At 44.7% G+C, this 22,556-nt stretch overlaps 1 protein-coding gene across 3 annotated transcripts in view; it reads right to left on the reverse strand.

The window, feature by feature from the left end:
- ABLIM3 (actin binding LIM protein family member 3) overlaps positions 1-19,970 on the reverse strand; it is a 247,732-nt gene extending 227,762 nt beyond the window's left edge. The window contains exon 1 of one of the 3 annotated variants that reach the window (XM_044280723.1): positions 19,522-19,970. In XM_044280723.1, the coding sequence (XP_044136658.1) occupies positions 19,522-19,534 (13 nt within the window). In that variant the 5' untranslated portion in view covers positions 19,535-19,970. The remainder of the gene's footprint in view (positions 1-19,521) is intronic. The other 2 variants (XM_044280722.1, XM_044280721.1) reach the window with 2 other exon arrangements.
- Positions 19,971-22,556: the final 2,586 nt, after the last annotated feature.

Consider the following 22,556-nt stretch of genomic DNA (forward strand, 5'->3'; position numbering starts at 1 on the left):
AGGCGGCTGCGTTTGTCTGTAATGACGCCCCCTGCCGTGCTGAATACACGTTCAGACAAAACGCTGGCCGCCGGGCAGGCCAGCACCTCCAAGGCATAAAAGGCTAGCTCTGGCCACGTGGACAATTTAGAGACCCAGAAGTTGAATGGGGCCGAACCATCAGTCAGTACGTGGAGGGGTGTGCACACGTACTGTTCCACCATGTTAGTGAAATGTTGCCTCCTGCTAACACGTTGCGTATCAGGTGGTGGTGCAGTTAGCTGTGGCGTGTTGACAAAAGTTTTCCACATCTCTGCCATGCTAACCCTGCCCTCAAAGGAGCTGGCATTGACACAGCTGCCTTGGCGACCTCTTGCTCCTCCTCTGCCTTGGCCTTGGGCTTCCACTTGTTCCCCTGTGACATTTGGGAATGCTCTCAGTAGCGCGTCTACCAACGTGCGCTTGTACTCGCGCATCTTCCTATCACGCTCCAGTGCAGGAAGTAAGGTGGGCACATTGTCTTTGTAGCGTGGATCCAGCAGGGTGGCAACCCAGTAGTCCGCACAGGTTAAAATGTGGGCAACTCTGCTGTCGTTGCGCAGGCACTGCAGCATGTAGTCGCTCATGTGTGCCAGGCTGCCCAGGGGTAAGGACAAGCTGTCCTCTGTGGGAGGCGTATCGTCATCGTCCTGCCTTTCCCCCCAGCCACGCACCAGTGATGGACCCGAGCTGCGTTGGGTGCCACCCCGCTGTGACCATGCTTCATCCTCATACTCCTCCACCTCCTCCTCATCCTCGTCCTCCTCGTCCTCCAGTAGTGGGCCCTGTCTGGCCACATTTGTACCTGGCCTCTGCTGTTGCCAAAAACCTCCCTCTGAGTCACTTCGAAGAGACTGGCCTGAAAGTGCTAAAAATGACCCCTCTTCCTCCTCCTCCTCCTCCTCCTCCTCCTCCTCCTGGGCCACCTCCTCTTGCATCATCGCCCTAAGTGTTTTCTCAAGGAGACATAGAAGTGGTATTGTAACGCTGATAACGGCGTCATCGCCACTGGCCATGTTGGTGGAGTACTCGAAACAGCGCAACAGGGCACACAGGTCTCGCATGGAGGCCCAGTCATTGGTGGTGAAGTGGTGCTGTTCTGTAGTGCGACTGACCCGTGCGTGCTGCAGCTGAAACTCCACTATGGCCTGCTGCTGCTCGCACAGTCTGTCCAGCATGTGCAAGGTGGAGTTCCACCTGGTGGGCACGTCGCATATGAGGCGGTGAGCGGGAAGGCCGAAGTTACGCTGTAGCGCAGACAGGCGAGCAGCAGCAGGATGTGAACGCCGGAAGCGCGAACAGACGGCCCGCACTTTATGCAGCAGCTCTGACATGTCGGGGTAGTTGTGAATGAACTTCTGCACCACCAAATTCAGCACATGCGCCAAGCAAGGGATGTGCGTCAAATTGGCTAGTCCCAGAGCTGCAACGAGATTTCGCCCATTATCGCACACCACCAGGCCGGGCTTGAGGCTCACCGGCAGCAACCACTCGTCGGTCTGTTGTTCTATACCCCGCCACAACTCCTGTGCGGTGTGGGGCCTGTCCCCCAAACATATGAGTTTCAGAATGGCCTGCTGACGTTTACCCCGGGCTGTGCTGAAGTTGGTGGTGAAGGTGTGTGGCTGACTGGATGAGCAGGTGGAAGAAGAGGAGGAGGAAGCCGAGAAGGAGGAGGTGGCAACAGGAGGCAAAGAATATTGCCCTGCGATCCTTGGCGGCGGAAGGACGTGCGCCAAACAGCTCTCCGCCTGGGGCCCAGCTGCCACTACATTTACCCAGTGTGCAGTTAGGGAGATATAGCGTCCCTGGCCGTGCTTACTGGTCCACGTATCTGTGGTTAGGTGGACCTTGCCACAGATGGCGTTGCGCAGTGCACACTTGATTTTATCGGATACTTGGTTGTGCAGGGAAGGCACGGCTCTCTTGGAGAAGTAGTGGCGGCTGGGAACAACATACTGTGGGACAGCAAGCGACATGAGCTGTTTGAAGCTGTCTGTGTCCACCAGCCTAAATGACAGCATTTCATAGGCCAGTAGTTTAGAAATGCTGGCATTCAGGGCCAGGGATCGAGGGTGGCTAGGTGGGAATTTACGCTTTCTCTCAAATGTTTGTGAGATGGAGAGCTGAACGCTGCCGTGTGACATGGTTGAGACGCTTGGTGACGGAGGTGGTGGTGGTGGTGTTGGTGGTACATCCCCTGTTTGCTGGGCGGCAGGTGCCAACGTTCCTCCAGAGGCGGAGGAAGAGGCCGAGGCGGCAGCAGCAGAAGAGGCCGAGGCGGCAGCAGCAGAAGAGGTAGCAGGGGGAGCCTGAGTGACTTCCTTGGTTTTAAGGTGTTTACTCCACTGCAGTTCATGCTTTGCATGCAGGTGCCTGGTCATGCAGGTTGTGCTCAGGTTCAGAACGTTAATGCCTCGCTTAAGGCTCTGATGGCACAGCGTGCAAACCACTCGGGTCTTGTCGTCAGCACATTGTTTGAAGAAGTGCCATGCCAGGGAACTCCTTGAAGCTGCCTTTGGGGTGCTCGGTCCCAGATGGCGGCGGGCAGTAGCAGGCGGAGTCTCTTGGTGGCGGGTGTTCTGCTTTTGCCCACTGCTCCCTCTTTTGCTACGCTGTTGGCTCGGTCTCACCACTGCCTCTTCCTCCGAACTGTGAAAGTCAGTGGCACGACCTTCATTCCATGTGGGGTCTAGGACCTCATCATCCCCTGCATCGTCTTCCACCCAGTCTTGATCCCTGACCTCCTGTTCAGTCTGCACACTGCAGAAAGACGCAGCAGTTGGCACCTGTGTTTCGTCATCATCAGAGACATGCTGAGGTGGTATTCCCATGTCCTCATCATCAGGAAACATAAGTGGTTGTGCGTCAGTGCATTCTATATCTTTCACCGCTGGGGAAGGGCTAGGTGGATGCCCTTGGGAAACCCTGCCAGCGGAGTCTTCAAACAGCATAAGAGACTGCTGCATAACTTGAGGCTGAGACAGTTTCCCTGGTATGCATGGGGGTGATGTGACAGACTGATGGGGTTGGTTTTCAGGCGCCATCTGTGCGCTTTCTGCAGAAGACTGGGTGGGAGATAATGTGAACGTGCTGGATCCACTGTCGGCCACCCAATTGACTAATGCCTGTACCTGCTCAGGCCTTACCATCCTTAGAACGGCATTGGGCCCCACCATATATCGCTGTAAATTCTGGCGGCTACTGGGACCTGAGGTAGTTGGTACACTAGGACGTGTGGATGTGGCAGAACGGCCACGTCCTCTCCCAGCACCAGAGGGTCCACTAACACCACCACGACCATGTCCACGTCCGCGTCCCTTACTAGATGTTTTTCTCATTGTTATGGTTCACCACAACAACAAAAATATTATTTGGCCCAATGTATTGTATTCAAATTCAGCGGGATATAAATTTGAGGCCTAGTATTTAGGCGCTGGGTGACCGGTATGGATTTACTAACAGAATTAGACTTGGAAATGCACAGTAGCGTGTGTGTGAAGTTATTCTGAATGACCCTATGTGCACCTTGAATATTATATACCCTTTTAGGGATAGATTTCAAATAGCTCTGATATAGCAGGAACCACTAAATTATGAAATTGCTAAATTGGGAATTGTACTTCAACCCAGAACAAAAAATGTGCTTTGACGGACACTAAATAACTTTCCCAGCCACAACAGGACAGCGGTAACGAGAGATTTAGCGGGATATAAATTTGAGGCCTAGTATTTAGGCGCTGGGTGACCGGTATGGATTTAGCGACAGAATTAGACTTGGAAATGCACAGTAGCGTGTGTGTGAAGTTATTCTGAATGACCCTATGTGCACCTTGAATATTATATACCCTTTTAGGGATAGATTTCAAATAGCTCTGATATAGCAGGAACCACTAAATTATGAAATTGCTAAATTGGGAATTGTACTTCAACCCAGAACAAAAAATGTGCTTTGACGGACACTAAATAACTTTCCCAGCCACAACAGGACAGCGGTAACGAGAGATTTAGCGGGATATAAATTTGAGGCCTAGTATTTAGGCGCTGGGTGACCGGTATGGATTTAGCGACAGAATTAGACTTGGAAATGCACAGTAGCGTGTGTGTGAAGTTATTCTGAATGACCCTATGTGCACCTTGAATATTATATACCCTTTTAGGGATAGATTTCAAATAGCTCTGATATAGCAGGAACCACTAAATTATGAAATTGCTAAATTGGGAATTGTACTTCAACCCAGAACAAAAAATGTGCTTTGACGGACACTAAATAATTTTCCCAGCCACAACAGTACAGCGGTAACGAGAGATTTAGCGGGATATAAATTTGAGGCCTAGTATTTAGGCGCTGGGTGACCGGTATGGATTTAGCGACAGAATTAGACTTGGAAATGCACAGTAGCGTGTGTGTGAAGTTATTCTGAATGACCCTATGTGCACCTTGAATATTATATACCCTTTTAGGGATAGATTTCAAATAGCTCTGATATAGCAGGAACCACTAAATTATGAAATTGCTAAATTGGGAATTGTACTTCAACCCAGAACAAAAAATGTGCTTTGACGGACACTAAATAACTTTCCCAGCCACAACAGGACAGCGGTAACGAGAGATTTAGCGGGATATAAATTTGAGGCCTAGTATTTAGGCGCTGGGTGACCGGTATGGATTTAGCGACAGAATTAGACTTGGAAATGCACAGTAGCGTGTGTGTGAAGTTATTCTGAATGACCCTATGTGCACCTTGAATATTATATACCCTTTTAGGGATAGATTTCAAATAGCTCTGATATAGCAGGAACCACTAAATTATGAAATTGCTAAATTGGGAATTGTACTTCAACCCAGAACAAAAAATGTGCTTTGACGGACACTAAATAACTTTCCCAGCCACAACAGGACAGCGGTAACGAGAGATTTAGCGGGATATAAATTTGAGGCCTAGTATTTAGGCGCTGGGTGACCGGTATGGATTTAGTGACAGAATTAGACTTGGAAATGCACAGTAGCGTGTGTGTGAAGTTATTCTGAATGACCCTATGTGCACCTTGAATATTATATACCCTTTTAGGGATAGATTTCAAATAGCTCTGATATAGCAGAAACCACTAAATTATGAAATTGCTAAATTGGAAATTGTATTTCAACCCAGAACAAAAAATGTGCTTTGACGGACACTAAATAACTTTCCCAGCCACAACAGGACAGCGGTAACGAGAGATTTAGCGGGATATAAATTTGAGGCCTAGTATTTAGGCGCTGGGTGACCGGTATGGATTTAGCGACAGAATTAGACTTGGAAATGCACAGTAGCGTGTGTGTGAAGTTATTCTGAATGACCCTATGTGCACCTTGAATATTATATACCCTTTTAGGGATAGATTTCAAATAGCTCTGATATAGCAGGAACCACTAAATTATGAAATTGCTAAATTGGGAATTGTACTTCAACCCAGAACAAAAAATGTGCTTTGACGGACACTAAATAACTTTCCCAGCCACAACAGGACAGCGGTAACGAGAGATTTAGCGGGATATAAATTTGAGGCCTAGTATTTAGGCGCTGGGTGACCGGTATGGATTTAGTGACAGAATTAGACTGGGATATGGCCAAAAAATAACCACACTATTGCTGGTTAAATGCACTTGGTGACGGGCGCAGCTTGCCCCTGATGTAGTATATGGCCAAAAAATGAACAGACTATTGCTGGTTAAATGCACTTGGTGTCACAGCTTGACGAACCACACTACTGAGGGTTAAATGCACTTGGTGACGGGCGCAGCTTGCCCCTGATGTAGTATATGGCCAAAAAATGAACAGACTATTGCTGGTTAAATGCACTTGGTGACGGGCGCAGCTTGCCCCTGATTTAGTATATGGCCAAAAAATGAACAGACTATTGCTGGTTAAATGCACTTGGTGTGATAGCTTGACCAACCACACAACTGAGGGTTAAATGCACTTGGTGACGGGCGCAGCTTGCCCCTGATGTAGTATATGGCCAAAAAATGAACAGACTATTGCTGGTTAAATGCACTTGGTGACAGGCGCAGCTTGCCCCTGATTTAGTATATGGCCAAAAAATGAACAGACTATTGCTGGTTAAATGCACTTGGTGTGATAGCTTGACCAACCACACTACTGAGGGTTAAATGCACTTGGTGACGGGCGCAGCTTGCCCCTGATGTAGTATATGGCCAAAAAATGAACAGACTATTGCTGGTTAAATGCACTTGGTGTCACAGCTTGACGAACCACACTACTGAGGGTTAAATGCACTTGGTGACGGGCGCAGCTTGCCCCTGATGTAGTATATGGCCAAAAAATAAACAGACTATTGCTGGTTAAATGCACTTGGTGTGACAGCTTCACCCTGATGTAGGCTTTAGCCAAAAAACAACCACACCATTGAGGGTTAAATGCACTTGGTGACAGGCGCAGCTTGCCCCTGATTTAGTATATGGCCAAAAAATGAACAGACTATTGCTGGTTAAATGCACTTGGTGTGACAGCTTCACCCTGATGTAGGCTTTAGCCAAAAAACAACCACACCATTGAGGGTTAAATGCACTTGGTCGCAGCTTGGATGCACTTGGTCGCAGCACCGCACAAGACACAAAATGGCCGCCGATCACCCCAGAAAAAAGTGACTGACAAACGGTCTGGGCAGCCTAAAAACAGTGAGTGAGCATTTGAATTTCAGCAGCTCAATGATGCACAGCTGCAGATCGATCGATTAATCAAGTGAAGTCCTTTGGAGGAGTTAATCTGCCTAATCTCGCCCTACTGTCGCATCCGCAACCTCTCCCTACGCTAATCAGAGCAGAGTGATGGGCGGCGCTATGTGACTCCAGCTTAAATAGAGGCTGGGTCACATGGTGCTCTGGCCAATCACAGCCATGCCAATAGTAGGCATGGCTGTGACGGCCTCTTGGGGCAAGTAGTATGACGCTTGTTGATTGGCTGCTTTGCAGCCTTTCAAAAAGCGCCAAGAAAGCGTCACAAAAGCGCCAAGAAAGCGACGAACACCGAACCCGAACCCGGACTTTTACGAAAATGTCCGGGTTTGGGTCCGTGTCACGGACACCCCAAAATTCGGTACGAACCCGAACTATACAGTTCGAGTTCGCTCATCCCTAATCCTGATGCATCCTGAACGGATTACTCTCCATTCAGAATTCATGGGGATATGCCTGATCAGTTATTTTCCGGTATAGAGCCGCTATGACGGAACTCTATGTCGGAAAAGAAAAACGCTAGTGTGAAAGTACCCTAATGTGTACGGGATTGTCCTCACTGTTCCCTGCCAGCAGATGATGGGAGAAACAAGGGTTAGGCATGGTGGATTTCAAACTGCTGATCTTTAGTTCTCAAGGGAAATAAGCCACGTCCGGAGGTTTCTGGTGTTAAGGATACATGCACAGTATGTGTATGGGGTAGTAGGGTGGAAAGAATGTTGGCTAACAGCTATGTAGGTGTATGGCTTCCTCTATTATCAGTTATCCTCTGTGTATCCGTATAAGTAAAAGAAGCATCCAGAACTCCACTTCGCTAAAAATAATATTCAGCTTTAGTCCAAATTCATATCAAATATCCGCAGCCGCATAATGTAATGATTTGAAAAAAGACATCCACGCATTTCAGATGATTATATATGTGTTCTTGCTCGTTGCATACATATCACAATGTGCGCAATCCCTACAAAAAAAAACTGGTAATCCCCTGCACTGCAATTAGGCACGTATTGGGTTGATATGACCTAAATAGTAACCCTATATTGGAACCCTTCAAAGGAAATATAATTCTTCATTCCAACAAAACCTGATAATCCCTATAGACTTTGAACTCACATCACCTAATAAAAATAAGAAACATCAGAACATAAATTAAGACCCTTGGTGAGCGTGTTTCTAACTGGAATATCCACAGAGCCTCTCTAGTCAATACCTTGTAGTGCCGGTCTTCACCCCTCAAAGGTTTGTGTACCTTCTTACATCCATTTACTCGAAGGAGAGCAGCATCACCTCCATGAGTTTGTATAAAGTGTCTGGAGGCTGCCAACATCCCTTGATTACTTGGATTCTGGACATCTGCCAAATGTTCTGGTATCTCTTAACAAAATGTTCTAATGGTACACCCAATGTACTACATATGGCACTGTTCACACACAACTGTGCAAACTACGTGGGTGGTGCTGCAGTTTCTAAACCTCTTAATAGGAAAAGACTGTGCTGTACTAAAGGAGGTCATATAGTTACTCTTCTTCATATACTTGCACAAGACACACCGGTTTCAGCTGGAACAGACTTTTTTGTATAGACTTGGAGAAATCACGTCACCTAAATGTGGTGGCTCTCTTTGCTATGAAATTGACTCCAAGGGGAAAATTGTGTCTTTAGTTATACAGTGGTGCCTGAAAGTTTGTGAATCCTTCAGAATTTTCTATATTTCTGCATACATTTGACTTAAAACTACATCAGATTTTCACAAAAGTCCTAAAAGTAAATAAAGATAACCTGTTCAAATCAATGAGTCAAAAAATTAGACCTTGTCATTTATTTAGTGAGGATGATCTAGTATCTAATAACATGTCTGTGAATGGCAGAAGTATGTGAACTTCTGCCTTCCGTATCTGTGGTGACCCCCTTGTGCAGCAATATTATGTAACTAACATTTCTGGTGACTGTTGATTAGGCCTGAAGGGTCGTTAATCCAGGGAGTTATTCTGACTACCTGGAAATCTTTCTCCCCTAAAATGAGGACCATTGGCTTCTACCTCATGAGGGTTTCTTGCCTTCCTTTGGATCAACTTTGGAAGATAACATGCTGAACTGGATGGATGTATATCATTTTTCAGCCTTAAAAACTATGGGGGTCATTTATTATACAGAAATACACCTATATTGGGCATATTTCTGGCACAGATTGTGGCGCAAAGGTGTTTTGCGCCGCAATCTGTGACTTCTCCCCGCTCACACCAGATCTAAAAAAGTGGGCATGGCGTGGGTAGGGGCCAGCAGGCCCGTCTCATTTATCATTTTCTATGCCTGTTTTAGGCGTAGAAAATGGTCAAAATTTAAGACAGCAAGGACTTTCTTTTCCATCCTAAATAACAGAAACCAGATGGATCCGTTATGCTGCCCATATATTACTCTACTATGACGGATCAAAATGGAATGCCTCTAAAGGTCTCCGTTTTGAATTCCGTCTTACGAATTCCGTTATAATCATGTTATAATGGAAAGCAATAACGGAATATATAACGTTGATGTGAACCCGCCCTAAGTGGTACCGCAGCGGTTTTTGCACAAGAAGCAGTAGCGCCAGTGGGAGTTGGTTTTTACAGTAAATATCTGCGTATAGTCGATATAACTTGATTATATTAGTTACTGTACTACTCCCAATTTTCTATCCTCTTTATTAAATTGTTTTCTAGATGACAAATAATCTTCTTGTATTTTAGAATGTACTACCCTCCTAGCTTTCCCAAAAACTGCAGGTACATATCCCCGATTCATGAATCTTTTCTCATACACTTCTGCATTACTACTACATATTTTAGCTAAAAAAATTCACCTACTGGTAAATTCTTGGTGACAAAATTGTAAAAGTGAATTTCCAATTACCAGTTTTCGATATAATACAGTATTTACCTTTCCACTCTCACAATCCTCTACCAACTGTATATCCAAAACCGTAATATAAGTGGGGTGGCTATGGAAGGTAAACTTGAAATTATCATCATTTTCATTCACGTAGTAAATAAACGCTGGCACAGATGCTGATCTCCCCCCCAAATAAGGAGAAGGTCATCAAGGTAAGCATCTGTACCAGCACACATCTTCCACATGCGGATTGGTATCAGTGTACCAGGACATATATGAATTGGCTAGGGTATGTTGGGATTATCTGATTTAGGCCTCATGCACACAGACGTTTTTTTTTGCGGTCCGCAAAAACGGTTTCCGTTGTTCCGTGATCCGTTTTTTCTTCCGTTGGTCTTCCTTGATTTTTGGAGGAACCACGGACATGAAAAATGAAAAAAAAAATCTAAGTCAAGTTTGCCTTTGAAATGATATGAAAAAACGGACACGAATGACAATCTTGTGTGCAGCCGTGAACCATTGTCCGTGAAAAAAATAGGACAGGTCCTATTTTTTTCACAGACTGGAAACACAGATCACGGACGCGGATGCCAAACGGAGCATTTTCAGATTTTTCCACAGACCCACTGAAAGTCAATGGGTCAGCGGAAAAAAACTGAACAACGGCCGCGGATGCACACAACGGTCGTGTGCATGAGGCCTTACTGGGAAGCAGGCGCAGATCTGGATCAGCCATCAGCTGTTGTACAAACAGACGGAAGTTAGATGAAGAAATGCTATTAGAAATCATGAAGTGGAGACACAGTTTGTAATTAAAGCATAATTCAACTAATAAAATCACTTTTCTGTAATCAAATAGGATTACCCCCTGCTGCTGTGCATTTTCCTCTCAGATTCCCCGTTCTGTATGTTCTCCAATCTCCCTGGTTAATAACTTCCTGCAGGGCTAGGATGACAGGTGACAGAGTAGGCATCCAGGACAGAATACCTCTGGAGAAGGGCATGCAATGGAACACACAATGCCGTGATTTTTTTATTTTACATTCTCATGGATCTCAGTAGAAATTGATAGGTACGGCATGGACCCATAGCCATCTACTAGTGATCTGTACAACAAAGATCCATAATACAGCAGTGTGCGTGAGGCATTACAAACCGTGTAAGCCCAATAGAAGCTCCTTAGTCTTTTTTCAGTCTGCACATGAAATACACATTTATATTCACTCCCAATGAATCCACCAGAAGCTTCAGAATCTAGGAAGATTTAAAATGGGTTTTCCTGGAAAATATATTTAAAATGGCCCACAGAGGTCAAAATAAATAAAATAGAAATACTCACCTCACAGAACCCCCACTGCTCCTACTCCAAGAAGGCCTGATCCCCACAATCCATACTTCGTGCTGCCGCGATGATGTCCTCACACAGGGACATGTGACTGCTGGTTATTCTGGGATTAGGAGTCTAGTTTACAGTCCTACTGAGTGACTGACCATTGTCTCTGTAAGCACAGTCATACTTGGAAGGGGTTCAATCACTGGTGGTCAGCTCCTTCATGATTTTGTGTATATGAAATGGTCTACAGGGAGCCAAATTTACGAAATCCTACACTGCCTCAACACATAAGAAAGCTGACTTTACATAAGTTGAATCAGTAACTATGGAATGAATATTACTTGTAAAAGCTATATATCCAAACAACATTTCCTAAACTGTTTTCAATACATGTCTATTAAATTCCACTATATCTAAGGCCAAGTTCACACTTTAGTTATTCGGTCAGTTATTTCCATCAGTTATTGTGAGTCAACACTAATAGTGAAGCCCAGGGGCAGACTGGGAACTTAAAGTGGCCCTGGTAAAAATACAAAAAGTTGCCCCATTTTGTAGTTGGGTCCAAATTGATGGAGGACACGGCCAGTAACACTATATTGTGGTACATAATACCACCCCAACAGAGCCAAATACCACAGTCCATGATAAAATACTGCCAGCAGCACAAAATATATCCCCAAAAACTTCCACTGGTCGGCCGTGAGGAGGGCCCTGGCGGCCCACAGGGAAATTTCCCTGTAAGGTCTATGACCAATCCGTCCCTGGTGAAGCCTACTCAGAGATCAGGTATAATGGTAAGATTTGCTCATGTTCTGTGTTTTGGACCTGCACCTCACAATAACTGATGGAAATTACTGACCAAATAACTGACGTGTGAACTCAGCCAAAGCTAGCACAGGCACTAGCCTCTTCTTGATGGCATAAGATAATAAGAAACCATTGTAAACAGCAAACTACAACACAGAATCTAGGACAATAGGCAAAAACTACATAATTCATTGTGTGCTGCTACTGCCAAGGAGTTTTGTTCACTGAACTAAACAATTAAGCTTGCCGAGCTTCATCAACTGCTCCTAATTAAATATGCAACAACGTCAGTAGTAACTGGTACACGCTGACCACAGATGTCTATAGGTCAAAGACAAGTTAAAAAGTATAAAATAACATACTTTTTACTGTGAGAAAGTGAGCAATCATTGGTTGAACAGGCCTAAAGACTGGGAAAGTGGAGCTTGCTGGGAAGACTACCTACCCACCATCAATGCTGAGTAACAACCATCCAAACCAATACAAACCAATACAATTTAATGCCTCTATGAAAGTCGAGTATTTCAGGTCTATAATGATGCTGGTTGTTCACAAGATGGCAGAATTGGAGAACAGTGTCTCTTGATACTCAGATACTCCCAGGAGTTACAGTGGGGTTGAATTGTGCAACAACAGGACGGTCACAAGAAACATATATTAAGCACATATCAACACTGGCAGACCGCAAGTTACTGAAATAAATTCATGTCTAGATAGCAGGAACTGAACGATGATGGCTACGGATGAAGGAGAAGGTAGTCTGGCAAGGAAGTAGACAGGAGGTGGTAATGGCAAACTAGTAGTGAGCGAAAAAATGGCAGTAAACAAAAAATAAAGATAAACTTGCTGGAATAAAAATTCAAAAATCAACTCAGCAAAAAGACAATAACATAATCATAGGGAAGTAATAAACAAAAACTTCAATGCTGACAGCAATGAAAAGCTGGAGGACACAGGTCCTAGGACACATTGACATATGTTGTTATCCCTGGCATGTAGAGAAACAAAAGGCCTGGACTTTTAAATGTTAAAGGGGTTGTCCGGGTTCAGAGCTGAACCTGGACAGCCCTCCATTTTCACCCCGGCAGCCCCCCTGACATGAGCATCGGAGCAGTTCATGCTCTGATGCTCTCCTTTGCCCTTCGCTAAATCGTGCAGGGCAAAGGCATTTTTCAGAGTTCCAGTAAAACGGCTAGGGCAGAGCTAAAGCCCGCCCCTCAGAGCCGGTGACGTCACCGAACACACTGCTGGGCGGAAGTTACCGCCCGGCAGTGTGTTATTAAAAACAAAAGAGCCTGTGTCCTGCGCGATCTAGCGCAGGGCACTGGAGCGCATCGGAGCATGAGATGCTCCGATGCTAGGCTCAGGGGGGCTGCCGGGGTGAAAATAAGGGTATGTCCGGGTTCAGCTCTGAACCCGGACAACCCCTTTAAGATATAAACAGCTACTCTCAAAATCAACTAGGCCAAGTTAAGCGATAACCTGACCCAGATTCAGAGCAACTGAGCAAAGGTGAGGAAAAGGCAGCAAGGAAATCCCTGTTGTTCATAACAAGATGAAATTGAGGCCCAGGACGACTCCACGAGGAGTTTGTAATAAAGCTTAGGGTAAATTATTTTCACTACCTGTTGTATAGTACATAGCTCTTAGGATATATAACTTTACATTATGATAATATTGTGACTAGATACCCATCCACATAAAATAAATGTTGACCAGAATGCCTAGTTTGGACCATTTCAGCCAATGGGATTTAGAAATTACATGCAGATAATTGTTCATTATTGACAGAGAAATGTGATGTGTCAGGCAGGATTTTTTTTTGCTCAAAATTGGCTAAAATGCAATTTATGATTCTGATCTGACGGATGACTGGTTGGCTACATTCCAGCAAATATTTATCTGTGCATGGCGGGTAAATATTGAATGTATACCTTTTAATCTGGCTAGGAATTGTTGCTCCATTTCTATTATACAGTGATGCTTGAAAGTTTGTGAACCCTTCAGAAATTGTTATATTTCTCCATAAATTTGACCTAAAAATACATCAGTCCTAAAAATAGATAAAGATAACCAAATCAAACTAATGAGTCAAAAATATTAGACTGAGTAATTTATTTATTAAGGAAAATGATCCAAAATATCACATGTCTTTGAGTGGCAACTGTATGTGAACCTTTCCATTCAGTGTCTGGTGTGAATTGCGCAGCAAAAAAAAAAAAAAAAAAGCAACTAAACGTTTCTGGTAATTGTTGATTAGTCCTGCACATCTGTTATTCTTCTTTAACCATTCTTTGGTAGGACGACTTGTGTGCTTAGGGTTGTCGTCTTCCTGCATGGCCCATGTTCTCTTTAGATTCAGGTCATGAAACCATGATACTACTGCCACCATGTTTCACAGATGGCATGAGGTTTTTATGCTTGAATGCAGTGTTTTCCTGTCTCCTAGCTAACTTTCTCTCATTTAAACCAAAAAGTTCTAGTTTGGTCTCATCTGGCCACAAAATATTGTTCTGTTAGCGGTCTGGCTTGTGGAGGTGATCTTTAACAAACTGCAGACAGGCAGCAATGTTCTTTTTGAAGAACATAAGCTTTCTACTTGCAATCCTATCATGTACCTCACTGTTTTTCAGTGTATTCCAGATGGTGGACTCATGAACATTAGCATTAGCTAATGTAAGAAAGGCCTTTAGTTGCTTAGAGGCTAACTAGGGTTCATGACCTTGCAGACTATTGCACACCTTGCTGTTTGCATGACCTTTGTCTAAACTTTTCGAAAGAGGGAAACGCATTGCGGGTTTGCTTAGCACAGCCCGTCAGATCTACTAAAACTTCTGCCAGAAAATGGCATAAGTTATAGCTGGAGTATTCGCAAGCCCCTGGCTGGTGTAGACTTCAGTTTCTGACACATGGACTGCCAGAGATGCAGATAATTTTGTAAGAGGCATCTACCTGTCAATAAATTAGGCACAACTCACTCCGGTGCAGAGGGATCAAGACTGGCATATAGGAACGCCAGTCTTGATAAATGTCCTTCACTCTAACAGTGGATTGTCTGATGAGCATCAATATCCTGTGTTGTGAAGATCAGACTTTGATAGGTCCCTGTTACTGTTGAGTGAGCCTGCTCAGACGAATACCTCATGTGCTCGAGCGCGATGCTCAAGTCAGTGTATTTAAATGCAATTTAGTCTCTATTTCTGAAAATTTTCTGCCAGGATTTGAACTCACAACCGTCTACATTAGAGGCAAGGACTTTAACCACTCAGCTATAAAGCTGAATGATAAACTACCTCATAGTAGTTTGTCATGTAGTACGTATTCATATACAGCGGATGTATCATTTCATATTTCAGTGCAGGTTAACATGCAGCTCTATAGCGTAGTAGTTAAGATTCTTGGCTCTAATCCCAGCAGAAACTTTTCAGAAATAGAGGCTAAATTAAATTTATATATACCACCATGAACATGTGTATTGCTGGAAGACTCAATAAATAATCAAAGCGTGGTCTGTCTTCTACTGTATTTCATTCACTCCTCCAATAAACTACACTGGAGACTTACAGAGCAAAGCTGGTCATACCTTCTTTACATTAATTCAGCCAACAGCTATCTCTTTGACCCCCCCCCCATACACATGTACACTTGGGTGATCTGATCGCAATGGAGAATGGAAAGTTAGCTGCTGTCAAACAGCATACAACAAAAGGATCAGGCATGTTGTTAACCAAGATGATCCTTCTTTCCCCTAACATATGCTGTTGAGAGACATTTGTGAGGCATATGTATAGGTTAGATGATAAGCCAGACATGGCGAACATGAATCTAATGTGCATAACCAACTTCAAGGGAGTCTGTCAGCAGTTCTGACCATGCTAAGGGCTCTTTCACACCTGCGTTCTTGTCTTCCGGCATAGAGTTCCGTCGTCGGGGCTCTATGCCGGAAGAATCCTGATCAGTTTTATCCTAATGCATTCTGAATGGAGTGAAATCCGTTCAGGATGCATCAGGATGTCTTCAGTTCCGGAATGGAACGTTTTTTGGCCGGAGAAAATACCCCAGCATGCTGCGCTTTTTGCTCCGGCCAAAAATCCTGAAGACTTGCCGCAAGGCCGGATCCGGAATTAATGCCCATTGAAAGGCATTGATCCGGATCCGGCCTTAAGCTAAACGTCGTTTCGGCGCATTGCCGGATCCGATGTTTAGCTTTTTTAGAGTGGTTACCATGGCTGCCGGGATGCTAAAGTCCCGGCAGACATGGTAAAGTGTAGCGGGGAGCAGCATACTTACCATCCGTGCGGCTCCCGGGGCGCTCCAGAGTGACGTCAGGGCTTCCCAGGCGCATGGATCACGTGATCACATGGCACGTCATCCATGCGCATGGGGCGCTCTGACGTCATTCTGGAGCACCCCGGGAGCCACACGGACTGTAAGTATACCGCTCCCCCGCTCCTACTATGGCAACCAGGACTTTAATAGCGTCCTGGCTGCCATAGTAACACTGAAAGCATTTTGAAGACGGATCCATCTTCAAATGCTTTCAGTACACTTGCGTTTTTCCGGATCCGGCGTGTAATTCCGGCAAGTGGAGTACACGCCGGATCCGGACAACGCACGTGTGAAAGAGGCCTAAACTGCTGACACAGTAGGTAGAGGCTGGAGAGAGCAGTAGAAACATATCTTTTGTGGAGCTTTTCTAAACGAAAGTAATGTGAATATGAAGTTTTATTCTGCCAGATCATGTTCTTTCAAGTGTCCAGGGCAAAGATTTACTATGAAGTGTCTCTACATTGAGCTGCCTCACAGGCCCTAGTCTCTTCTCTGAGGGACAGCTGTAGTGGTCTCCTGGTTGGAAGCTATAGGTGTCCCTAAGAGCAAGGAGGGAGGGGCTGCAGCTCAAGGCAATCACAGTAAAGCCCAGTCTCCTGGGCACTTGCAGGAGCAGATAAATAACATAGAACTATTCTTGATGAGAAAAGCTCCACCAAAGGTATGTCCTCCTGCCATCTCCAGCCACCACCTATTGCAGTCTGCAGTTTAGCATGGTCAAAACTGCTGATAGACTCCCTTTAAATTCTGCATCACTTTAGTTTGAAAGGTGTATTCCAGCTTTTAAAAATCATCACCTATTCATCTGGAAGGAACTAGATGAGACAGGCAGAAGATGTGCCAAATCCATCACTGTGGTGCGCACTGTAGATACATTTGGCACCTCTTGCTAGACAAGTTCTTATGCCACCTCTTGGCTGCCTAACGTTGCACCAATATTGTCTGCCAACATAACAGCACAAAACATGTAGCCAAGCCCCCCTTTCTAGACACTTTTCAAAGTTGCCTATTGAGGCGTAAACATAAATAAATGTGGCGTGAGTTTCCAGCGTATTCTGCTTAATCATTTTCCTCCACTGTGTGTATATACGATGTCAACTTTGCTCTCTGTGTCACGTCTATGAGCAATCAATAAAAAATGATAACAATGCATGTGGCGGCATTGACCTCTGCTTACTGCATTGCCGCAGCCAATTCAGAGCAGTATATTTGCCCAAGAGCAAGAACGCAGTGGGCATCGGACCTGTCTGACCGGTGACCTAGTAACTCGTTATTACATAGGTGTAACAAGTTATTATTCTTATTAATGTGTTTCCCAACACGCTGTCCTACATGAAAGCTGGGAGTATGATCGTATTATATAACCAAAATGAGTTAATATAATGTGTTTCAGTCAGAGAGGACACTTCCTGGGTGTCACCACTGCATTCCTTACCATGCCTTATAGTTCTTTATCCTTAGCTATTATTACATTTTAGCTTGTAATTATAGTTTGGGTGTGCTGTGCTATATCATACAGAAATCTGTAATCCACCATCTTTCATTATATATATATATCTATTAATAGTTATCTGTGAAGTATTTTTTAGTCATACAACTTTCCATGGGACACAGTAGTAGTTGGAGCTTGAATAAGGGGGAGCCATCAACTGAACATTGTGCTCACGCACCCCTCAAACTAATTGGGTCATTTATCAAACCAGTGTAAAGTAGAACTGGCCTAGTTTCCCATAGCAACCAATCATATTCCTCCTTTCATTTTCCAAAGGAGCTGCCAAAAATGAAAGGTGGAATCTGATTGGTTGCTATGGGCAACTAAGCCAGTTCTACTTTACACTGGTTTAATAAATTACCCCATAAGTTTCTATGAGGTTTGACCCTAATTGGAAGAAAAAAAACAGCAGTTGGGCTTAGAAGTATTATTGCCATACTACAAAAGTAGCCCCCTATCAAGGAGGTGACAGCTGGGGAACACCACTATTGCTGAAAACCCTACGGGGAAGAGGACAATCCATGACATACAGGTCTCCATCACTGTGTCTGAGGTGGTGCCTTGCCACTAGCAGATTTCCTCCCATGTCCAAATGTTTGCTAGTGCAAATGGTGCTGCAGGCAAACCAAGAAGGACTACCCACCTAACTGGACTACAGAACATCCTGTCCTTGCAGTTCTGTAGTGGATCTGACTTGCTGGGACCAACCCTTTACAGCCTGCAGGTCCCTATTTATGTATTATGGATTATGACATCATCTCTGAGAACACCTCTCTCTTGGCTGCACCTTCTGAATGTAGTCCAGTGGTCATGGAGCCAAGTCCTCAGCTCCAGGAGACCAGATTCCCACCGGTTGTGCTATGTGGCTCTGCCTTACCTTAGTAGCTTCACACAAAAGAATTGTTACTTGACCAAAAGAAACGTTCATTATCCAAAGCAGTGATATGATAAAGCAAACAGGTTTCATTGTTTCATGACCTACCACCATAAGCCTGGTATTATCACCCAGCACTGAACAGGACCTCCCCATTCAACATCCTGAACAGTCTAGTCAATGGGACTGAGAATCCACCTACCTATAGTACTGGAGGTGGTGAGCCATCCTCCTATTGTTAGGCAATGACACCGGGTCCCTCCTGAACTTGGGAGGCATGGAGAAGTAGATAGATGGTAGAAGAGTGATCGATAGATAGATAGACAGATAGATAGGAGATAGATAGATAGGAGATAGATAGATAGAAGAGTGATGGATAGATAGATAGATAGATAGATAGATAGATAGATAGATAGATAGATAGATAGGGTAGATAGGTAGATAGATAGATAGATAGATAGATAGATAGATAGATAGATAGATAGATAGGATATAGATAGATAGGAGATAGATAGATAGGAGATAGATAGATAGATAGATAAATAGATAATAGATAGATAGATAGATTAGGTAGATAGATAGATAGATAGATAGATAGATAGATAGATAGGAGATAGATAGATAGGAGATAGATAGATAGGAGATAGATAGATAGATAGAAGAGTGATGGATAGATAGATAGATAGATAGATTAGGTAGATAGATAGATAGATAGGAGATAGATAGATAGGAGATAGATAGATAGGAGATAGATAGATAGAAGAGTGATGGATAGATAGATAGATAGATAGATAGATAGAGAGATAGATAATAGATAGAACTACCCCTGGTGTCCACTGGATGTGACCCTGAGATCACAAAGTTGGTTGATGCCCTCAGTAGACCCCCATGGCACAGGGCACACACAGTAGCCAGGTGCCTGATTGGGAGAGTTGCTGGCATACATGGAGCCCCCCATGGATACACCATTGCATCAATGCAAACAACACAAAGAAGCCAGGAAGATGCCCACACGGAGAGCACAAGTCTTCAGTGCCCGGCACGCAGTGGCATGTACTTACAGTTGGTGCTCATGATGCCAGTCTCCTGTTCTCATCCAACCCCAGAGGAAAAGTGAGCGGTCTCCTTGCGGTCTGTGGCCCCCGCGCTGAATCCTGCCGTGCACTTAGAAGCTCCGCATGCCAGCCATCCCCGGACACCTCTGCTGTCAGGTAGGTAGCAGTGGGCGACAGACAATAGGTGAGCGATGCCACCTTCTCCCAGCACACGCCTAGAGCCACACACTGCCTGTCACCAGTAGCCGAGCTCTGCCAGCACTTGGGGGTGTGGACTGAGGAGGGGGAGGCCGCTCCGGCACACAGCCCTGACTGCTCCTGCCGCTGCCCTGTGCACCGCGCTCCGCTGGCAGTCTAATGCTCTTATGGCTGGGGATCCTCCGGGACATTCCCATCACAGGATCACGGTGACCACTGGAGGGAACCGAGCGCCGTTAGCGCGTGCGCTGCTGCCACCTGCTGGTGAACACAGGAGGCGCCTGGAAGCCGACCGTATGGTGGAATCAAAGAGAACAGCGGCTCCGTCTGGGCTGCATACGGTGCTGTACATCAAAGTGAGTGCGGTAATGCGCCGGTACTGACGGCTATACCGCCTCCTATACTGGGGATCGTGCACAAGTAATATTAATATTATACCAGTGGGTCCCCTGTTCACTGATAGGGGACTGGAGCACTAATCAGCATGACACCCTGTCACCAGAAAATTGAAATTATATATACCGTAAGGCCTCATGCACACAAACGTTTTTTCCCCGTTTATGTTCCGTTTTTTTTTTTTGCATTCCTTATACGGAACCATTCATTTTATTGGGTCCACAAAAAAAATGGAATGTACTCCGTATGCCTTCCGTTTCCGTATTTCCGTTCCGTTCAAAGATAGAACATGTTATTGTCCGCATAACGGATAAGGATAGTACTGTTCTTTTAGGGGCCAGATGTTCCGTAAAAAACAGAATGCACACCGATGTTATCCGTAATCTTTGCGGATACGTTTTTTGCGGACCGCAAAACACTCAAAAAGCCATACAGTCGTTTGCAAGAGGCCTACATGATAGGCACTCGACGTCTGGAATCACTCTGAGCAACAACATTTATTAGTAAAACCATATCATATATACAGTGCTGCCCATAATTATTCATACCCCAGGCAAATTTTTACTTAAAGTTACTTTTATTTAACCAGCAAGTAATTTTTTGACGGGAAATGACATAGGTGTCTCTCAAAAGATAATGACAATGTACAAGAGGCATTATTGTGGGGAAAAAACATTTCTCAGCTTTTATTTACATTTGAGCAAAAAATACAAGATGTTCCGCAATGTGGAAAATCTCAGAGGACGTGGTCAGAAGCCAAACGTGACACCTGTGCTGGCCAGGAGGATAGTTAGAGAGGTGAAAAAGAATCCAAGGATCACCACCAAGGCCATCCTGGTGAATCTGGGCTCTGCTGGTGGCAATGTCTCAAGGCAGACAATCCAACGGACACTGCACACTGCTGGGTTCCACGGATGCAGACCAGGCACACAAAAGCTCGCTTGGCCTTTGCAAAAGCTCATCTGAACAAAGAAGACGACTTCTGGTCTTCTGTGTTATGGTCAGATGAAACAAAAATTGAATTGTTTGGTCACAATGATGTTTCCTTTATTTGGCGTAAAAAAGGAGAAGCCTTCAACCCAAAGAACACCATCCCCACTGTCAAACATGGTGGTGGGAACCTAATGCTTTGGGGGTGTTTTTCAGCCAATGGACCAGGGAACCTAATCACAGTAAACAGCACCATGAAAAAAGAGCAATACATGAGGATTCTCAACGACAACATCAGGCAGTCTGCAGAGAAACTTGGCCTTGGGCACCAGTGGACATTTCAGCATGACAATGACCCAAAACACACAGCAAAAGTGGTGAAGAAATGGTTAGCAGACAACAACAATGTTTTGGAGTGGCCCAGCCAGAGTCCAGACTTGAATCCAATTGAGAATCTGTGGAGGGAGCTAAAGATCAGGGTGATGGCAAGAAGACCCTCCAACCTGAAAGATTTGGAGTTCATTGCTAAAGATGAATGGGCAAAAATACCTGTGGAGACATGCAAAAAGCTGGTCTGCAATTATAGGAAGCTGTAATAGCCAATAAAGGCTTTTCTATTGATTATTAATAAGGGTATGCATAATTTTGGACTGGACACTTTTTGCTCAAATGTAAATAAACGTTGAGAAATGTTTTTCCCCACAATAATGCCTCTTGTACCTCGTCTTATTATCTTTTGGGAGACACCTATGTCATTTCCCGTCAAAAAATTACTTGCTGGTTAAATAAAAGTAACTTTAAGTCAAAATTTGCCAGGGGTATGAATAATTATGGGCAGCACTGTACATATAGATAAAACCCATTAAAATAGCTACAAACTTTTATAAATGTCTTGTGGTTGAAGGTTTGCACCTGGGATACAATCGCACCTGTAGAGTATGATAATGAAGGTCATACACCATACTAATCGCTAGTTGTGACAATATCCCTACTGGAAGACCACTTGCTCCTTTATCTATATATATTGTGACACTGAGGGGTTGTGTCTGGCAAGGCAGGTATTTTCCTCCCAGCATGTGCGGCTGGGCGGGTTTCCAGCCAGGTGAGGTCAAATACCGTACCAGAGTTTAAGTGCCGGTCCGGGTTTTGGCAGCATCTGGCTGTCCTTAAATAGGTAGCTGGGCTCAGCAGAGATGTCTCTGTTTTTGGGATCTGAGGCTTTGTGCCGTGTTGGAGGGCTGAGAGGGCCACTCACTGGGGAAACAGGCCCCCTAAAGCCTGCTGTGGAGGAAGTACTGCCAGTAAGGTGACTTGTGTTATATGAACTTTCCATTGTGTGTGAATTAACACCAAGACTGCAAAGTTACCTGCTGTTTTGTGCAATTGCCTCAAGTGTGAATAAACGCTGACGTTTGAGTTAAGAACTTGTATTTTGCCTCTGTACTGCGCCCGCTTACCCCATCTACCAGAGCGAAACCCCCCAATATATATCATATGGTTTTACTAATAAATGTTGC

The sequence above is a fragment of the Bufo gargarizans genome, chromosome 2 (assembly GCF_014858855.1).
Source record: "Bufo gargarizans isolate SCDJY-AF-19 chromosome 2, ASM1485885v1, whole genome shotgun sequence".
In the NCBI taxonomy this organism is placed as follows: Eukaryota; Metazoa; Chordata; class Amphibia; order Anura; family Bufonidae; genus Bufo; species Bufo gargarizans.